Source organism: Oryx dammah, unplaced genomic scaffold, assembly GCF_014754425.2.
Source record: "Oryx dammah isolate SB20612 unplaced genomic scaffold, SCBI_Odam_1.1 HiC_scaffold_11, whole genome shotgun sequence".
NCBI classification, from domain to species: domain Eukaryota; kingdom Metazoa; phylum Chordata; class Mammalia; order Artiodactyla; family Bovidae; genus Oryx; species Oryx dammah.
This window is the reverse complement of record NW_024070195.1, coordinates 14,817,315-14,838,266: the sequence shown is the minus strand read 5'-3', so window position 1 is coordinate 14,838,266 and position 20,952 is coordinate 14,817,315. Positions and strand designations below refer to the sequence as shown.

The 20,952-nt window shown below is 39.0% G+C and overlaps 1 protein-coding gene across 4 annotated transcripts in view; it reads right to left on the bottom strand.

Annotated features, from left to right (window-relative positions):
• The window catches only part of CDKAL1 (CDK5 regulatory subunit associated protein 1 like 1), a 614,486-nt gene that overhangs the window by 409,808 nt on the left and 183,726 nt on the right, over positions 1–20,952 (bottom strand). For all 4 annotated transcript variants that reach the window (XM_040249901.1, XM_040249902.1, XM_040249903.1 and 1 more), the window contains one exon: positions 11,295–11,343. In XM_040249901.1, coding sequence (XP_040105835.1) covers positions 11,295–11,343 — 49 coding nt within the window. The remainder of the gene's footprint in view (positions 1–11,294; positions 11,344–20,952) is intronic.

Here is a 20,952-nt window from a genome sequence, read left to right as displayed (position 1 = left end):
ATTAACACAACCAAAACATATAAAACACTGAAGTTAGCATAGCAGAATTCACCTGGGAAACATACTTATGCATTTGAGTTTTCAAAGCTTTAATGGCAGAAAAGTATTTGACCAACTTAAAGTTCTTTAACCACTTTTATTTTCAAAAATAAAATAAATGCAACTATTTCCGATGTTTAAAGAAGACTGTTGGGAGAGCATCTCTTGGCTATTTTTGAAGCAGATAAATAATACTAGGACAGCTTATTATTTCTGTGGCTAGAAACAGGATTGATAATTTATAAAGTTATAGATATCCAGACAAGACACAGTGGTTTCCTCTCATGAACAGTCCTATCCAGTCATTATTCCAAACCATCTATTATAGAATAAAATGATGTGAAGAAATCAACTTACAGTCTTATGGGAGAACTTTGCTGTTTGGGGTCATAAAGAAATTTGCTTGGTCTTATTTCTAAAACTATTATGATTTTAAAAGTGCTATCTAAAAGAGATATGATGAATAAAAAGTTCATTCTAGGACAGACAAGAAATACAGAGGACAAATAAGTAAAAGTAGAGGACTATGGTTATTCGGGGAAACTAAAGGAGAGAAGAGAAAGGAAAGAGGATGGAGAGAACATCTACTGACACACTGAAGGAGGCAAAAATGCAATGCTTACCAACCTGTAATCACACGTTACTACAGGACACACAGGTAAAACAAACAGGCTCATGAAAAAAAAAAGACTGCAATAAACTCTGGCTCCTTCAGTTATCAGAAGGCAGAAGTTATCACCTATCTAACTGCAGGGACACTGGAAAGTGTTCACAACATGTAGAACCAACATCCACCTTTTCCCATATATTCAAACTATAGTAACTACATCAAAGAGTACACATAATGAGAGGCTGTGTAGGAGTGCCCTTTCAAAGCATATTTTGAAAAATCAAGAAAATTATTTTACTGAAAAGCAAATACTGAAAAAGCAGATGTGATCCAATTCTATCTGTGATCCAATACTATCCCAGTTGTATGAGACTACTTATCCAAGCTCAGGTCACTTGCTCATTAAGTTTGAAACATCAAGAAAATTTCCACTGGACTTTGTAGGAAGGTTCCTCAGTCATTAACACTGATAAAACTATACTTGAGACAGTTCTGCCTTGCAGTCTCAATTTACAAAAAGTTTATATTCTCAATCAGTAACAAATGCAACATACAATTCTGACAGAGTAAAGATTAATAGCAATGTGTTACATAAGAAAGAACTGTTCGGTGAAGTACCCTGGGAATTCAGGTTAGTCTAATCCAGGACCACATCAATTACCAAGAAGTCAGAAGAAATGAAAAATCAATTAAACTTGCAGATTGTACCATATTGGAAAGCTTTGAATTACCAACACTGGAGGCATCTGGAATTAGACTAAATGAAATACCAGCAAAACAGATAAAATAACAGAGGCCTCCTTTACTAGAGACTGATGAGGGAAGAAATATGACATAACAGTAAAAACATTTTTTCTATTTTCAATATGCAATATTTATTTACAAACATTTATTTTAAGTTACCTGGTTAGGCTATCTTTTACACAGATGAAAACATTTTTTAAATATTATTTTTGTTTAGAGGACTTCATATATCAGAAAAAAATGCTGAGATTTGTATTTCCTTCAAAGCTTTTGTACCAAAAAGGGAGTGGGGGTCTTTAATGATCATATGAAACATGACTAAGGTGCTCATGATTATTTTTTAAAGAAATGTAAATCTTTTAATCTACAACCAGAAGTGCAAGTAGCAGCGGCTGCAGGCGCAGGAGGGCCTAGAGGAGCTACTCCACGTTCAAAGTCAGGAGGGGCGGCCGTGAGGAGACACCCCTCATCCAAGGTAAGGAGCAGCAGCTGTGCTTTGCTGGAGCAGCCGTGAAGAAATACCCCACGACCAAGGTAAGAGAAACCCAAGTAAGACGGTAGGTGTTGAGAGAGGGCATCAGAGAGCAGACACACTGAAACCACACTCACAGAAAACTAGCCAATCTGACTGTATAGACCACAGCCTTGTCCAACTCAATGAAACTAAGCCGTGCCGTGTGGGGCCACCCAAGATGGACGGGTTATGGTAGAGAGGTCTGATAGAATGTGGTCCACTGGAGAAGGGAATGGCAAACCACTTCAGTATTCTTGCCTTGAGAACCCCATGAACAGTATGAAAAGGCAAAATGATAGGATACTGAAAGAGGAACTCCGCAGGTCAGTAAGTGCCCAATATGCTACTAGAGATCAGTAGAGAAATAACTCCAGAAAGAATGAAGGGATGGGGCCAAAACAAAAACAATACCCAGTTGTGGATCTGACTGGTGACAGAAGCAAGGTCCGATGCTGTAAAGAGCAATATTGTATAGGAATCTGGACTGCTAGGTCCATGAATCAAGGCTAAATTCAAAGTGGTCAAACAGGAGATGGCAAGAGGGAACATCGACATTCTAGGAATCAGTGAACTAAAATGGACTGGAATGGGTAAATTTAACTCAGATGACCATTATATCTACTACTGCGGACAGGAATCCCTTAGAAGAAATGGAGCAGCCATCATGGTCAACAAAAGAGTCCAAAATGCAGTACTTGGATGCAATCTCAAAAATGACAGAATGATCTCTGTTCCTTTCCAAGGCAAACCATTCAATATCACGGTAATCCACGTCTATGCCCCAACCAGTAATGCTGAAGAAACTGAAGTTGAACGGTTCTGTGAAGACCTACAAGACCTTCTAGAACTAACACCCCAAAAAGATGTCCTTTTCATTATAGGGAATTAGAATGCAAAAGTAGGAAGTCAAGAAACACCTGGAGTAACAGGCAAATTTGGCCTTGGAGTACGGAATGGAGCAGGGCAAAGGCTAATAGAGTTTTGCTAAGAGAATACACTGGTCATAGCAATCACCCTCTTCCGACAACACAAGAGAAGACTCTACACATGGACATCACCAGATGGTTAACACCAAAATCAGATTGATTATCTTCTTTGCAGCCAAAGATGAAGAAGCTCTATACAGTCAGCAAAAACAAGACTGGGGGCTGACTGTGGCTCAGATCATGAACTCCATATTTCCAAATTCAGACTTAAATTGAAGAAAGTAAGGAAAACCACTAGACTGTTGAGGTATGACCTAAATCAAATCCCTTATGATTATACAGTGGAAGTGACGAATAGATTTAAAGAACTAGATCTGATACACAGAGTGCCTGATGAACTGTGGATGGACAGTTCGTGACACTGTAGAGGAGACAGGGATCAAGACCATCCCCATGGAAAAGAAATGCAAAAAAGCAAAATGGCTGTCTGAGAAGGCCTTAAAATAGCTGTGAAAAGAAGAGAAGTGAAAAGCAAAGGAGAAAAGGAAAGATATAAGCATCTGAATGCAGAGTTCCAGAGAATAGCAAGAAGAGATAAGAAAGCCTTCCTCAGCGATCAATGCAAAGAAATAGAGGAAAGCAACAGAATGGGAAAGACTAAAGATCTCTTCAAGAAAATTAGAGATACCAAGGGAACATTTCATGCAAAGATGGGCTCGATAAAGGACAGAAATGGTATGGACCTAACAGAAGCAGAAGATATTAAGAAGAGGTAGCAAGAATACACAGAAGAACTGTATAAAAAAGATCTTCACGACCCAGATGATCACAATGGTGTGATCACTCACCTAGAGCCAGATATCCTGGAATGTGAAGTCAAGTGGGCCTTAGAAAGCATCACTATGAACAAAGCTAGTGGTGGTGATGGAATTCCAGTTGAGCTATTTCAAATCCTCGAAGATGGTGCTATGAAAGTGCTGCATTCAATATGCCAGCAAGTCTGGAAAACTCAGCAGTGGCCACAGGACTGGAAAAGGTCAGTTTTCATTCCAATCTCAAAGAAAGGCAATGTCAAAGAATGCTCAAACTACTGCACAATTGCACTCGTCTCACACGCTAGTAAAGTAAAGCTCAAAATTCCCCAAGCCAGGCTTCAGCAATACATGAACCGTGAACTTCCAGATGTTCAAGCTGGTTTTAGAAAAGGCAAAGGAACCAGAGATTAAATTGCCAATATCCGCTGGATCATTGAAAAAGCAAGAGAGTTCCAGAAAAACATCTATTTCTGCTTTATTGACTATGCCAAAGCCTTTGACTGTATGGATCACAAAAAACTGTGGAAAATTCTGAAAGAGATACGAATACTAGACCACCTGACCTGTCTCTTGAGAAACCCATATGCAGGTCAGGAAGCAATAGTTAGAACTGGACATGGAACAACAGACTGGTTCCAAATAGGAAAAGGAATACGTCAAGGCTGTATATTGTCACCCTGCTTATTTAACTTATATGCAGAGTACATCATGAGAAACACTGGGCTAGAAGAAGCACAAGCTGGAACCAAGATTGCTGGGAGAAATATCAATAACCTCAGATATGCAGATGACACCACCCTTATGGCAGAAAGTGAAGAAGAACTAAAGAGCCTCTTGATAAAAGTGAAAGAGGAGAGCGAAACAGTTGGCTTAAAGCTGAACATTCAGAAAACTAAGATCATGGCATCTGGTCCCATCACTTCATGCCAAATAGATGGGGAACAGTGGAAACAGTGTCAGACTTTTTTTTCTGGGCTCCAAAATCACTGCAGATGGTAACTGCAGCCATGAAATTAAAAGACGCTTTCTCCTTGGAAGGAAAGTTATCACCAACCTAGATAGCATATTCAAAAAGCAGAGACATTACTTCGCCAACAAAGGTCCGTCTAGTCAAGGCTATGGTTTTTCCAGTGGTCCTGTATGGATTTGAGAGTTGGACTGTGAAGAAAGCTGAGCGCCGAAGAATTGATGCTTTTGAACTGTGGTGTTGGAGACGACTCTTGAGAGTCCCTTGGACTGCAAGGAGATCCAACCAGTCCATTCTGAAGGAGATCAGTCATGGGTGTTCTTTGGAAGGAATGATGCTAAAGCTTAAACTCCAGTACTTTGGCCACCTCATGAGAAGAGTTGACTCATTCGAAAAGACTCTGATGCTGGGAGGGATTGGGGGCAGGAGGAGAAGGGGACGACAGAGGATGAGATGGCTGGATGGCATCACGGACTCGATGGACATGAGTCTGAGTGAACTCCGGGAGTTGGTGATGGACAGGGAGGCCTGGTATGCTGCGATTCATGGGGTCACAAAGAGTTGGACATGACTGAGCGACTGAACTGAACTGAACTGATATCCTTTAAATACTCTACTCCTTCCATTAGCTTCAGGTACATATCTTGTTTATCTGTGAAGATGACACAGAAGAAAATCCTAAAGTCATTATAATTTAGTCTCTCGTAAAGCAAATGATATATATGGATGGTATTTTCAGGCCACCAATGGCACCCCACTCCAGTACTCTTGCCTGGAAAATCCCATGGATGGAGGAGCCTGGTAGGCTGCAGTCCATGGGGTCACTAAGAGTTGGACACGACTGAGCAACTTCACTTTCACTGTTCACTTTCATGCATTGGAGAAGGAAATGGCAGCCAACTCCAGTGTTCTTGCCTGGAGAATCCCGGGGACGGGGGAGCCTGGTGGGCTTCTGTCTCTGGGGTCGCACAGAGTCGGACACGACTGAAGCGACTTAGCAGTAGCAGTGTTAAACATTGAGAAGTCTTTAAGTGTTAACTTAAATTCTCCATTTTCCTCCAACCAAGAGAGACATAAAAGGAATATGCTTTATACTGTTTTACTATAATTATCTGGGTTGGCCAAAATATTCGTTTGGGTTTTTTGATAACATCTTACAGAAAATCCTGAATGAACATTTTGGCCAACCCAATACAATAGATTTAAATATTTTGTCACCAATGTATCTTATTAATATGTTTTTTAAAAAAAACATGACTTCATATAATTTAAAAACAATGCAAACAGGCTGTGGTAGAGGCTGTTCCCCATCAAGGAAGACATATGAATGAGCCCAACAGGAATCAAATGTAGAAAGAAAACAGTTACAGCAGAATCCCCTAGGCAGCCTGTAATCCATCTGGCCATTCTGGGCAGAGCCTTCTTATCCACCGAGCATTTATCAACCCGGGTCCCAGCAAAGCAGCTGGCACACTGCACAATGGAAGAGATTTTGATAAAGGCTCTAAGTACTGAAGTTTGGCAAGGTTAGGAAGACCGACAAGAGACGATGCAAGAGTCTCAGGCAAGCAACCACAGGATGCTGTTTCCAGCCTTGGGCCTGAGAAAGCAAAGGAAAAGAAGAGTTACAGGAACCAGGAGAAAAACAGATGACTAGAGAGGGCCACCTGATAGGAGTTACGACCTTCGGGTTAGGATGAGCAGGCAAGAAAGAACTGAGAGAAGGGAATGACTCTTCCCATTTCATACTCTAATCACACCTCTAACTGGAGAAATGCAACTAGACACCAGGTAACAAGGATCCTACCAATGGAGTCCACACAGGTCTGCCTCCATGGACACGTGTCGAGGTGGGGAAGGGTGGGGAATGGGTCTGGCAGGCAAACAGAACTTCTCTGCTTATGTGTAAGTTCCTAAGACAAATGTAGAGCAAACTGCAAATAATATACAAGACACATCAAACAGTCCAGTTGGCTGGAGCAAAAGGCTTAGTACGGAAGTGATGGAAGAAACAGTGGAAATGGCGGAATGAGGCAGAAGTCACCAGTTAACTTGGTAGGTAACAGGCAACCATTGAAGGTACACATGCAGGAGAGGAAAACATTTCCGGAACATGAGGGCCATATACACAGTCCAATTGAAAGGAGCATCTCCACTACTGAAGGTGAGTTAGATTATTCTAGCAGCCTAAGTATTAAAGAGGTAGAAATAAATACACAAGAATTTCCCCCTACTATATCCCAGGTATTGCAAAAGTCTTACCCATTTAATCCTCTCCATTTTAAACTGAGCCTCAGAGAAATAACTTACTGAAAGACAGACAGAAAGTAGTTACTGTTACAAGGACCACATTATTTCACTAACTTGTGCTGTCTTAATGAAAGTAAGGATTGGCAGAAGAAATAGAAAGCAAAGAATGGAAAAATCAGTCCCAAATTTCCATTAACCAGAAGATCTCAGATGAGTCACATAACTCCTTCCTGGATCAGCTTCCTCATCTGCAAGCTAAGGACATCTACCAAAATTATTTCTTCTGTCTCTAAAATTCTCTTGTATTCAGTTCGGTTCAGTCGCTCAGTTGTGTTCAACTCTTTGTGACCCCATGGACTATAGCATGCCAGGCCTCCTGGTCTATCACCAGTCCAAGAGTTTACTCAAACTCAAGTCCATTGAGTCAGCGATGCCATCCAACCATCTCATCCTCTGTCGTCCCCTTCTCCTCCTGCCTTCAATCTTTCCCAGCATCAGAGTCTTTTCTAATGAGTCAGTTCTTCACATCAGGTGGCCAAAGTACTGGAGTTTCAGCTTCAGCATCAGTCTTCTAATGAATATTCAGGACTGATTTCCTTTAGGATGGACTGGATGGATCTCCTTGCAGTCCAAGGGACTCTCAAGAGTCTTCTCCAACACCACAGTTCAAAAGCATCAATTCTTCAGCACTCACCTTTCTTTATAGTCCAACTCTCACATCCATATATGACTACTAGAAAAACAAAAGTTTGACTAGATGGACCTTTGTTGGCAAAGTAATGTCTCTGTTTTTTAATATGCTATCTAGGTTTGTCATAGCTTTTCTTCCAAGGAACAAGTGTCTTTTAATTTCATGGCTGCAATCACCATCTGCAGTGATTCTGGAGCCCCCAAAACTAACACCTGTCACTGTTTTCACTGTTTCCCCATTTATTTGCCATTAAGTGATGGGACCGGATGTCATGATCTTCATTTTCTGAATGTTGAGTTTTAAGCCAGCTTTTTCACTCTCCTCTTTCATTTTCATCAAGAGGCTCTTTAGTTCTTCGCTTTCTGCCACAAGGGTGGTGTCATCTGCGTACCTGAGGTTATTGATATTTCTCCAGCAATCTTGATTCCAGCTTGTGCTTCATCTAGTCCAGCATTTCGCATGATTTACTCTGAATATAAGTTAAATAAGCAGGGTGACAATGCTCTGCCTTGACATATTCCTTTCCCAATTTATATTACTAAAATTTAAATCCTCGACCTTCCTATCTTAAACTAACCTGCCAGTGAACACCCACATCAACTCCATCTTCAACTCAACTCTTGCTGTAGACTATCAAAAACTCAACTACAATCTCTCCAATAAATCTACTTAACAAAACTCTTCAGTGAGAGGCTATCCCTAATTAAACCAACCTGGAAGTGATAAGCCTTCTGTGATACTGTGATACAGAAATACATAACCATCCCTCTTTCCTGGTACTGATTTCCTAAAACTCTTATTATTTCCTGAGTGACAGCAGTGGGAGGGGCATCTTTTGTTATTCACAATAACCTCCTTTCAAGCAAATCTGAATCTGTACTAATGAGTTAATTCCTGGAGCAAAGAAGCTGGCTGGTATCATCCCTGATGACATATGATGTGAAGCATCTTTTCATATGGTTATTTTCCACCTGTGTATCTTTGGGGACGTTTCTGATACAGTCACTGGCCCATTTCTTCATCAGGTTGTTTATTTTCCAATTGCTGGGTTTTAAGAGGTATTTTGTGTACTAGATTACAGTTAATCCGGTATGTCTTTTGCAAAAGTCTATGGATCATCTTCCCATTCTCCTGATGCTATCTTTTGCAGAGCAGAAGTTTTTAATTTTATCGAGGTTCAGCTCATCAATTATCCTTCACAGACAGTCCCTCTTTGGTATATCATCTAAAAAGTCATAGCCACACCCATAGTCTGCTAGATTTTTCTCCTGTCTTCACTGTCATTTAGTTTTTTTATAATATAATTTAGGGACGAGTATATGCCTGGTGGGCTTCCGAGACAGTTCAGTGGTAAAGAACCTGCCTGCCAACACAGGAGAACTAGGTTTGAGCCCTGGGTTTGGATTATTCTGGAATATTCCCTGGAGAAGGAAATGGCAACCCAGTCCAGTGTTCTGGCCTGTGAAATCCCATGGACAGAGGAGCTTGGTGGGTTACAGTCCACGGGGTCACAAAGAGTCAGACACAACTGAGTAACTAAACAACAACAGCAGTATGTGCCAGGTACTCAAGAGAAGCAACAGAATCCTCAAGCATCCTGAAACACTACTTTAAGAAGCTCAATTGAACAACTGTTAAGGTAGCGATTCTCAACCTGGAGAGAGCAGAGCAGTCATAGTAGAGTGTGAATGGAGTGGCAAATTTAAGAGCAGGGGCATCAGAGTCATAATGCTTAGATTCAGATTCCAACTCTGCCATTTACTACCTGTATACCCCTGTGTCCAAACTTCCTCTTCTGAAAAATGAGGAAAACGGACGTACTCACTTCACAGCACTGTTGTAAAATATTGAAATGACTTACTCCATGCTTAGTATAGTGCCTGTCACTCTGTAAGTGCACAATAAATGCTAGTACTTCTAGACCTTATAAGATAGGGCTGAAGTATGGTTTGAAAAAGTTTCAAACTTACCACTGCTACAAAGCTTTAATCTGGATATTTCATTTTATCTCAAAATTTCAAGTCAGTGAAATGTAAGTCTAAAATTGGCAAGTCTAAATGTAAGTCTAAAATTGGCGAGTCTAAATGTAAGTCTAAAATTGGCAAGTCTAAATGTAAGTCTAAAATTCTCATATTCTGTGATCATTTAATAAATTAAATAAATCTGGACCATAAAGAAGGCTGAGTGCCCAAGAACTGATGCCTTTTAATTGTGGAGTTGGAGAAGACTCTTATGAGTTCCTTGGATAGCAAGGAGATTAAACCAGTCAATCCTAAAGGCAAACAACCCTGAATATTCATTGGAAGGACTTTTGCTGAAGCTAAAGCTTCAATACTTTGCCACCTGATGCAAACAGGCAACTCAATGGAAAAGACCCTGATGCTGAGAAAGACTGAAGGTAAAAGAAGGGGGCAACAGAGGATGAGATGGTTAAATAACATCACTGACTCAATGAAGATGAATTTGAGCAAACTCTGGGAGATAGTGGAGTACAGAGGAGCCTGGAGTGCTGCAGTCAATGGGGTCCAAAGAGTCAGACACAACTTAGCAACTCAACAACAACAGTAAATTAAAGATTCAAAATTAATGAATAACAGCATGTAGAAGGTAGTAAATACAATCCAGCAGGAAAAGTATGTGGTTAAAAATATCAACTTTGTGGAAGTAGACTTTAAAAAAAAAAAACAAATTTGCATTTATTTAAAAAATGGTTAAAATTTTAAGCGAGAACCTTAATTCACTTAATATTTTAATATCATATTATCAGTTTTCATTCGTGCTAATCTAACAGAAGTAGACTATAAATATTTACAAATCAATCCACAGAATTAAGAATGGTTTATTTCTCAGTGGCTTCAATAAGAATCTATTTCAAAGAATACTGCCTAATAAAACAAAGCGTAATTCTATTTTCTGGTGTAAATACAAAAATTACATATAGAAGAGAAATCAAAACTGAGTACTATCAGAAGGAATAACTACAACTAATTATGTGATATAAAAACAAGCAAAAAATGTCAATTGTACCTCAATAAAACCGAAAAAAAGAGCAAATAAAGCCATTTCCTTATTTTAAGATTAAATCCTATCTTCCTGATCCCAGATTCAAATTAAGTCTATTTTACACTAAAATAAAAAGCCAAACAAACATATGCCTCCCATATTGGACTGGTCAATGCACAAAGCAGGCAAGGACAAAATTTTATGATTCTTGTCCAACAATAACTTTCATAAAAATGCTTAACAAGGGATTTCCCTGGTGGTCCAGTGGCTAAGACTCTGAGCTCCCAGTGCAGGGGCCCAGGTTCAATTCCTGGTCAGGGAACTAGATCCCACATGCCACAGTGAAGATCGAAGATCCTATGTGCCATAACCCAGGGAAGCCAAATAAATCAAGAAATAAAAATTAAAAAAAAAAAAAAGTGCTTAACAAATGTTAAGTATAGTACCTTCATGATATATTTCAAACATATACATTATCTCACTCATAACACCCTCTAATACCACTCCTCAGGTGAAATCACTTTACAGTTTGATGAGTAGATACCAAGTGTTAAATATTTGTGCATAGTTGTTCCGTAGTGTTTGTTCCCACTTACAAACTATGAGATAGGTGACAGATAAAGTAAACATACCTGTCCCCTGATTTTTTTCCTATACATCATCAATACACTTAGATCTACTTCATCTATGATACAGTTCAAACAACATACACATTATCTCACTTTCAACATTTACCTTTAATTGTTTCCTCCACAACTTCTACTACACGATCTATCTGTTGAACCTAAAAAGAAAACAAACTGTCAGGCAAGCAGTTTATATGCAAAAGAAACATTAATTTTTGTTTATCCTTCTGCTTGGGTCAAGAGAACACATTATGAAACACCCAAATGCAGGTCTTCTTTAATTAAAGCATTTGAAGATAGTATAAAAATACTCCATATTGCTTTGTGTTACAATGGAGTATGAAATTATCACTCTCCATCCTACCATTATAATTAAAGAAATCATATTACATTTAAATAAACTGCCTGGAGTTCAATTAGAATAGCCTATCAAGTATAAACTCAGCACATCCTGAGATATAAACTGCAGTTTAATTAAAACATGTATCTTCACACAGAGCTTCAAGGAAAAGAGCATAATACGACAACCTACAAAAAAGGACTTGCTGGTATTAAAAAGATCTACTCCAAATTTGATGCTTTATTATTTTAACACTGAAACCCCTTTTAATGAATTTCTACCATGTGCTGAGTACTCCGCTCAGGTCCATGGAATACAAAATCAAATAACAGCTCCTGCTCCAGACACCAGTGACTAAAGATTTCCCAGGGTGCCATGGGAACACAGAGGGAAAACATTAATAATAAAATATGTCTGAGTAATCCAGCAATGCTTAGTGGGAACCAAAGGTGACTCTTGAGGGATAAACAGGATTAAGATAGGAGACGCCCACTAAGGGGATTCAGAAGAGTGGCTAGAGTTTGGAAGGAAAACGAAAACAAGCAAAGACTGTAGCCCAAGAAGCCAGAGGAAGGAGAGCAAGACAAGTAAGAATAGGTCATAAGCTGATATTTTTTTCTACATTTAAAATTCTCAAAATCATTATTGTTCTATTACAAAACAGAAATATTAAAGATAAATAAAGTAATTCATAACACCCTCCATTTCCACTCCTCAGATGAACTCACTCATAATGGTTTGATGAGTAGATACCAATTGTTAAACATTTATACATAGTTCTGTTCCGTAGTGTTTTTTCCCCCTTACAAATTATGAGATAGATGACAGATAAAGTAGTAGAACTGCTCTTTGGTTTTTTTTCTAGACATCATCAATACACCCAGATCTACTTCATTCATTTTCCTAGTGCCTATTATCCTATGTATGGATATAACATAATGCAGAAAGCGAAGAGGAACTAGAGCCTCTTGATGAGGGTGAAAGAGGAGAGTGAAAAAGCTGGCTTAAAAGTCAACATTCAAAAGACGAAGATCATAGCATCTGGTCTCATCACTTTGTAGCCAACAGATGATGGAAAAGTGGAAACAGTAACAGATTTCATTCCCATGGGCTCCAAAATCACTGCAGACAGTGACTGTAGCCATGAAATTAAAAGACGCTTGGTCCTTGGAAGATAAGTTATGACAAACCTAGACAGCGTACTAAAAACCAGAGACATCACGTATCTGACAAAGCTCTGAATAGTCAAAGCTACGGTTTTTGCAGTAGTCATGTACGGATGTGAGAATTGGACCATAAAGATGGCTCAGTGCTGAAGAACTGATGCTTTCTAACTGTGGTGCTGGAGAAGACGCTTCAGAGTCCCTTGGGCAGCAAGGAGATCAAACCAGTGAATCCTAAAGGCAAACAACCCAAAATGTTCATTGGAAGGACTGATGCTGAAGCTGAGGCTCCGAATACTCTGGCCACCTGATGTGAAGAGTCAACTCATTGGAAAAAACCTTGATGCTGGGCAAGATAAAGGGTAAGAAGACAAGGGGGCAACAGAGGATGGCATCAGTGGCTCAATGGACATGAGCTTGAGCAAACTCAGGGAGACAGTGAAGGACAAGCAAGTGTGGCGTGCTGCCATCCATGGGGTTGCAAAGAGTCAGACATGGTTTAGCAACTGAACAACAGCAACAATCCACACATTCCCCTATTGATGAACATTTCTGTTATTCTTAATCTTTCATTATTATACAAAAATGTCATAATAAACTCAACTGAAACAAGAAGAACCTTTTAAAGACACTTTATTAAATCTCTTTGAAACATTCTTTTGGCCTCAGTGCTTTATAGGAAATAAGGGAAGACGTGTGAGAACATACTGAATCCAGCTCCACCTGTGATCACTCAGCCCAGCATGACGGCGGTGGTAACAATAATTGCTCAGAAATTGTCAAAAGCAAAGTAAATCTCAAAGTTAGATCTTCACTCCTCAACAAACCTACCTAACCGGAGATGGATATGTCCACCTAGAACCACTGGAACCATTAAGCTTGGTTATAAAAGAAATCCACATGGCTTCCTTATATTAATAGAATGTGATCAAAGCTAAGATAGCAGAGAGTTCAAAAAGGAAGAAGTAGCCAACAGTGTCAAATGCGTCAGAGATAACTAGTAACATAAAGACTAAACTGATTTAACAGCAAGGGGGTCAATTAACTCAGGAGGAACAGTTCATTAATCATGAGTAATAAGAAAATGGTGACAGCTAACTTTGACGATGCTTACTAAAAGCAAAGTAGGAAAAAAGAGAAAGAAGACTGCTTTAGCTTAAAAAAAAAATTGAGTATACATGTGTTAGTGTATTAATTCTTTCTTTCCTTCTTTCCTTCCTTTTTTACAGTATACATGCTAAGTAGAGAAGGGCCATAGAGAAAAAATAACTGGAGACAGAAGAAATAATTAATAGAGCTAGGTCCTTCAGGAGGTAGAGAGAGTAAGATCCAAAACACCAGTAGAGACACAAGCCCAGAATGGGAGAGGGGCCAAGTCATCCTCTTCTGAAATAGGGGGTTAGGAGGGAAGCATGAAAACAGATGCTATTATTCTTGTAGAAGCCAGAGAATACTAAGCAAGATTCCCATCTGTTGGCCTCGATTTCCTACATGAAATAGAAGTTCATCTGCAATGAGTAAGAATAGTGTTAAATAAGAACACAGGGGATGTTTAAAGTATGTGTTAAAAGGTTTAGTACCTTTTAAAAGAAGTAAAGACTGGAAATACAGAAATATTGCTGAAGTGCTGAGATATCAGGCACTTTTACCAGTGACTCCTTGTATAGGTGTCATTTTTCTCAGGCTCTGGAACTGAACAGGGAAATAAACTGATCCAAGTTTGCCATTCTTTTATTCATTCATTCACTCATTTATTGAACATCTAACATATGTGATGAACAATGAATCTGAGCAAACTCAGTGAAGGAAAGGGAAGCCTGGCGTGCTGCAGTTCATGGGGTTGCAGACAACTTAGTGACTGAACAGCGACATATGTGAGGAAGGTTCAAAAGGCTGAGGAAATAGCATGGAGAGTTTACAGGACGGACATGAAGGATACAGAAAAAAGGAAATTAACTATGCATGTTGGATAAGATGATACTTCAAGTACAGGTTGGAGACCAGAGCCAGGAAGGAGAAACAAAGTGGCTGGGCATTGGGGAAAGCAAAGAAAGAAGGGGAGGATGGGTTAGAGGGAGAGAGGAGAGAGAGAGAAAGAAGAAAAAGAGAACAGGAGGTGATAATAGAGGACAGGTATAAGCATTTAGCATTTTTGAAGAATGGCAAGATCTTGGCATGAGAACAATTTGCTGAAAAAGGATAAAAGTGATAACCACTGGAGCTGAAAAGTAAGGAAGGTTAGAATGTTGATAAGATATTCCATATAGACACTCAGATTGCCCACAATATTAGAAACACCAGTAGGACAAGGAAGGAAGAGTTGGTCAAATTTCCCAGCCAGTGTAGGTGAACAACCAATACATCAGTTAAGGATGAAGGCAGCATAAAAGAAGTACAATATGAAATAATTCAATGATGGAACCAAAACAAAAATGCTTTCTTATGCACTTGGAGACACAGCAGTTCAAACGAGGTACTGCATCCAATTTCACAGCTCATGGACTGAGTAAGAAGCAGGATCTTCTTCTATGTCAGAATAGCATGTGGAAGGGAACAGCTGAAAAGTTGGAGGTAAGCTAAAACTGTAAAATTTAGAAGAAAACACAGCCATAAAGCTAAATGAACTGTGTATAAGACAACAGTTTCTTACTACTACATCAAAAGTATGACCGATGAAAAGAAAAAGGCACACCGAACATGAAAATTAAAACCTCTTGGTGCATCAAAAGACACTACCCAGAAAATAACAAAACAACATAGAATATGGAAGAAAATTTTTGTAAATCATATACCTGAGAAGAGACTTGAATCTAGACTATATAAAGCACTATGCCAACACAGTAAAATGATAAATAAGCCATTTAAAAATGGGCAAAAGATCTGAACAGACACTTCTCCAAGAAGATAGACACATGGCCAATAAGCCCATGAAAAGATGTTCAACATCATTAGCCAACCAAAGAATGCAAATCAAAACCACAGTGGAGGAAGTGGAAAGTTGTTGTTTAATGTGCACGGATTTTCAGTTTGGAAAGATGAAAACGTTCTGGAGACAGATGGTGGTGATGGTTACACAGAAAAGTGAATGCACTTAACACCACTCTACTACACACTTAAAATTGGTTAAGACAGTGAATTTTACGTTACATATATTTTATCATAATGAAATACTACTTCATACTCATTAGGATGGCTATAATAAAAAAGATAGACAGTAACAAGTGTGGGCAAGGATATGGAGAAATTGGAACCCTCATCACATGCCGCTAGTGGGAATGGAATAAAATCATGTTGCTGCTTTGGAAACCAGTCTAGCAGATCCTCAAACCACTAAAGAATATGATCCACCAATTCCAATCCTAGGTGGATACCCAAGAGAAATGAAAATATATGTTCACATAAAAAACTTGTACACAGTCACAGCATTATTCATAATACACAAAAGGTAGAAACAACCCAACTCCCAGTTTCTGATGAACAGATAAAGAAAATCTGGTATTATGCATACAACAAAGTAGCATTAAACCATTAAGGGGAATGAAGTATTAATAATGTTAAAAACATTATGCTAAAGGAAAGAGGCCAGAGGGGAAAAAAAATATTGTCTGATTCCATCCAGACGAAATACCCATAACAGGGAAACCTTGAGAGCCAAAGTAGATGAGTGATTGCCTACAGATGGGTGGGGAAAAAAACAGAGACACTGCTAAGGAGTATTGTGTTTCTTTTTGAAGTGATGAAAATATTTTAAAAACTGATTGTGGTGATGGTCACATAACTCTGAAAATACTAAAAACCAGGGAACTACACACTTTAAATGGAAGAGTAGTATGGTGTTTGAATTGTATCTTTAAAAAACTGTTGTATGTATCTTTGCAGGGTTGGGGGGGGGGAGCATTTGGTTACAAAAAAGCCGGGGAGAAGCTCATTAAATGCTTTAAAGAAAATATTATGTCATTTCCATTTCTAGTATGGAGGTTACTGGAAGAAGCAGTGGGAGAAAAAAGAAAGAAGAGGATCAGTGAAGAAAGAGAGGAGTCAAGGGAGGGGGAATTAAATGGAAGAAGGAAAGGTCAGGAGGCAAAAAGCACAGGGTGGGAGGCAGGGAGAGAAGAAAAAACAATCATGAATGAAAACAAACTCAAGATTCACATATAATAATGAAGAATATATTGAATTCATTCTGGGGAGAAAAAGAAAGCTGTTCTTAATTAATACTATAAATTGTAGCCCCGAATACACAAGAGCTTAGTCTCAGGCATATAATTCAAATAAAACAGTATCTTGTGTCCTTCAGGCACTTCGTTATAAATATACAGGGGGAAAAAAAAGACATGCAGTATGTTCTATTACTGACTCCATATGTTCTTGACAATGAAGAAAAGAGTTGGTGAATAAACAATTCATAAATAACATTCATGAGTCATTCTGCTCCAGAACTTTTAAAAGAAACCCATAAAAATATTTTTCAGCTATTATGAACTACTCCAAATTTATAACACAACATATATTCAAGAAATAAACCTATACAAAGTTACCCATAGCAAATAAAAGAGCTAGTCTGCTTCCTAATTCTTTCGAGCAGTGCTCTCCAACAGACCTTTCTATGAGAGAAAAATATACACGTGGGGCTGTGCAACATGGAGCCACTAGTCACATGTAGTTACTGCCTGCTTGAAACATGGCTAACTGTGACTGAGGAACTAAATTCTAACTTTAATTAATTCATACACACACCTGTGGTTATTGGCAACTGGGAGTATGGCTAAGACAGCCACTCGGTTTGCCTTGATACAGGCAGCCCCAGGAAACTAACACACAGCTCAAACACACTTTTGCCACCAGGCTAAAATAAAAGGACAGACCAGGAAGAGGTTGAAACTGTCCTGCTGTCAGAGACACAGCTTTAGTATGTGCATGAAGTATCCTTTTTTCTCAACAACCAGCAACAAGATAAGTTAATGACTAGTAATAATGAGCAATTACCTTGCCGCAGGCTCCGTACTAACACGCCACTCGCACCATCACTTTTAACCCTCACAACATCCCTCGGCAGTAGATACTTACTGCTATTTCATAGGCTGAGGGAACACAGGCATGAAGGTATCCTGCTAAATTCTTAACCAAGTAGTCTTGAAAAGACCCTGATGCTGGGAAAGACTGAAGGCAGGAGGAGAAGGGGACGACAGAGGATGAGATGATTGGATGGCATCACCGACTCGATGAATGTGAGTCTGAGCAAGCTCCGGGAGTGGGTGATGGACAGGGAAGCCTGGTGTGCTACAGTCCATGGGGTCGCAGAGTCGGACACAACTGAGCGACTGAACTTAACTGAGTCTCAGTAAATCTTCTCTAGAAACGGCACCGAGGGGGCAGGTTTCTCGAATTTCCCCTTTCCTTTATATGCAGACGTCATTACTAAATAATCACAAAATGCTATCCAACTGAACTTGGACTTTCAAGTGAACCCAGGCAACAACTATCCCCCCAAATGCTCATCCACAAATCACTCGACAAGTATCTATTAAGCACCAACCAAGCACTATGACTGTTCTAGGAACCCAGGAACTAATGGCGAAAACCACCAAGTCCCTGCTTCTGGTTGGGGGAGATAAACAGCTAAACAATGGAACATGTTCATTTCCTATCATGACAGATGCTATGAACAGAAAGCAAAATGTGGGAGTGACTGGAGGAGGAGAGGGCAGTTTTTTACAGTGGTCCAGGCCAACCTCTGGACAGGCAGTATCAATGCTGGGGACCTGAGTCATACACCAGAAATACCAGCATGAACCTCCAGGGGGGAGATCGCACACAGAGGAAGAGAGACGGAAGCCATGGTGAATGAGGGGCGCCGTGGTAGGTAATGAAGTGAGATAATCAGAGGAGGGAGCCTATGGAAGACCTTGCAGCTCATGCTGTGCCGATCAGATTTTATTCTACCTGCAGAAGAAAGTCACTGAAGGATTAACAGAACAATCTCAACAGCATTGCTCAGGCTAATACCATCGAAAATGGGCAAAAACTACTCTTCATCCATATTCCTCTATTACTTGGTGTCTTTTTATACCTGCATGAATCTGGCTGGGGTTTCACTATCTCTTGATTTTATCCCAAGATACTTCAGATCCTTTCAGGAGTAACAAAGGTTATACCCCATAGATACACATCAACATAGATACAGAGGCTCTCTCTCATTAGCAGTCTTAATCCCGCCTGTATATAAATAAACTAGGACAATCTGTCATTTCACTCTAATTAAGCAATATCAGACCAAAACTTTAAAAAGCTTTTCTTTTTCTGTGAAGAACTAGACTATAAATCCTTTTCCATTAAGTATATATTCAGATTTTTCACTCTTACCATAATGGGAGTTTGATCCAATAATCAGCATTTGACAGGTTAAAATTCAATACTGACTTCATGGTTAAAAATAAAAATTTTTCTCTCTAGAAAAAATTTTTCTTTAAGCTGTTAAGGAAAGTCCCTATCTCTATAAATGCTATTGGAAGAAAACTCTATTTCCAAATCTCTTAAATTTGGGGAAGTCCAGAGTAGTCACTAGTTAACTCTACTGGAGTAAAATTTCTTGCATTCACAAGCCCCTGAACAAGTTTACTCATGAATTACACAAAAGAGCATTTAACACGACATGTGGTTTAACTTTTTCAAAAAAAAAAAAACAACTCTCTCATCTGCCAGTACATGATCCCCTTTCATCTCTTCATTGAGAAAAATTCTTCCCCAGTGGTAGAAACAGCCCTTTCATCAAAAGTTATGTGACAACACATTCCACACACTACTGAAAGCATACTTTCTACCTGAACGGTACCAGTGAGTGATGAACACCGAGTAAGAGATAAAAATTACTAAGTGAAAGATGAAGCCAGGCTAGCTGGATGCCAGCAAAATGGGATCAGTACCAGGAACTTTTCCCTCCTAAATCTAATTAAAATACCTATAAAAGTTTCTAGGGGGGAGAGGGAGAAACCTGAAGCAGCTAATCAACACACTAAACTCAATTATAAAAGGAAACATTCCTTGGGACATTAGAATATTATGGCCATGTTAAATAATAGGACATGTTTTTGTTTTGTTTTGTTTTTTGTTTTTTTAATAGGACATGTTATAAAGTAAAAAATTATGTTTCAAGTAATACTAAAGTTGAAAAAAAAGAGTACTATTAGAATTAAAACAAACATATACATTAGGGATGTAAATCATCAATAAATAATTTGCATGTAGTGGGCAGAATAACAGCCTCTCAAACATGTTCCAGTCATGATCAGTAGCCCTGGAGAGTAAGTTACCTTCCAAGACAAACGGACTTTGCAGGCATGATTAAAGACCTTGAGATGACGAGATTAACCTGGATTAGGCAAAGGGGCCCAATCTAGTCCTGTTAGTCCTTAAAAGCTAAGAATCTTTCCCATCCCAGGAGATGAGAGGCGATGCTAGAGGAAGGTGCAGAGAAAAAGATAGCATTGCTGGCCGTAGTGATAGAAGAAGGGGCCATAAGTCAAGGAATGTGGTGCCTCTAAAAGTTGGAGAGACCAAGGAAGAAGATCCCCGCCCCCACCAGAGACTCCAGGAAAGAATGCAACCCTATCAACACTTTGACTTTAGCCCAGCAAAACCCAAGTCCAACTCATCTCCAGAAGCATAAGATAATAAATGTGTTATTTTAAGCAACCATGTTTATGGTAATTTGTTAAGCAACATACAAAACTCAAACATTAAGAAACAAACATAAAGAGTTAGCATCAAAGAAGGAAAAGACATTTTAAAATTAAATGCTGCTGGTAAAACTGAGAACAATATGGAAAAACATAAATGCATACTTGATATTTAACAAATATCCACTCAACAAATATTTACTGAGCCAGGCACTGTACTAAGTACAGAAAATAATGTAAAATATGTAAAGCTGTAAAATAAGAACAAAAAAAAATCCCTGGCTTTCTGGAGCTTGTAAGTGTTCACCATGATAAACTGCAAACAGATTGAAGAGTTGAACAAATCCCTTCCATTCTTAAAAAAAAAAAAGGGGGGGGGGGGGGGGGGGAGGTTAAAAGAGAAAAATATATATATTTTAATCAGACTTGTTCCTAGATCCTGGAAACATAAATTTTAAGTTTTGAAACCACAGGAGATATTACCCATTCATTCCCTTCTTCCCTCAAATTCCAAGCTTCCACAATATCAATATTTTAAAAGGCAATAAAAAATAGTGATTAAAAGACACACACACATTTTCCCCCATG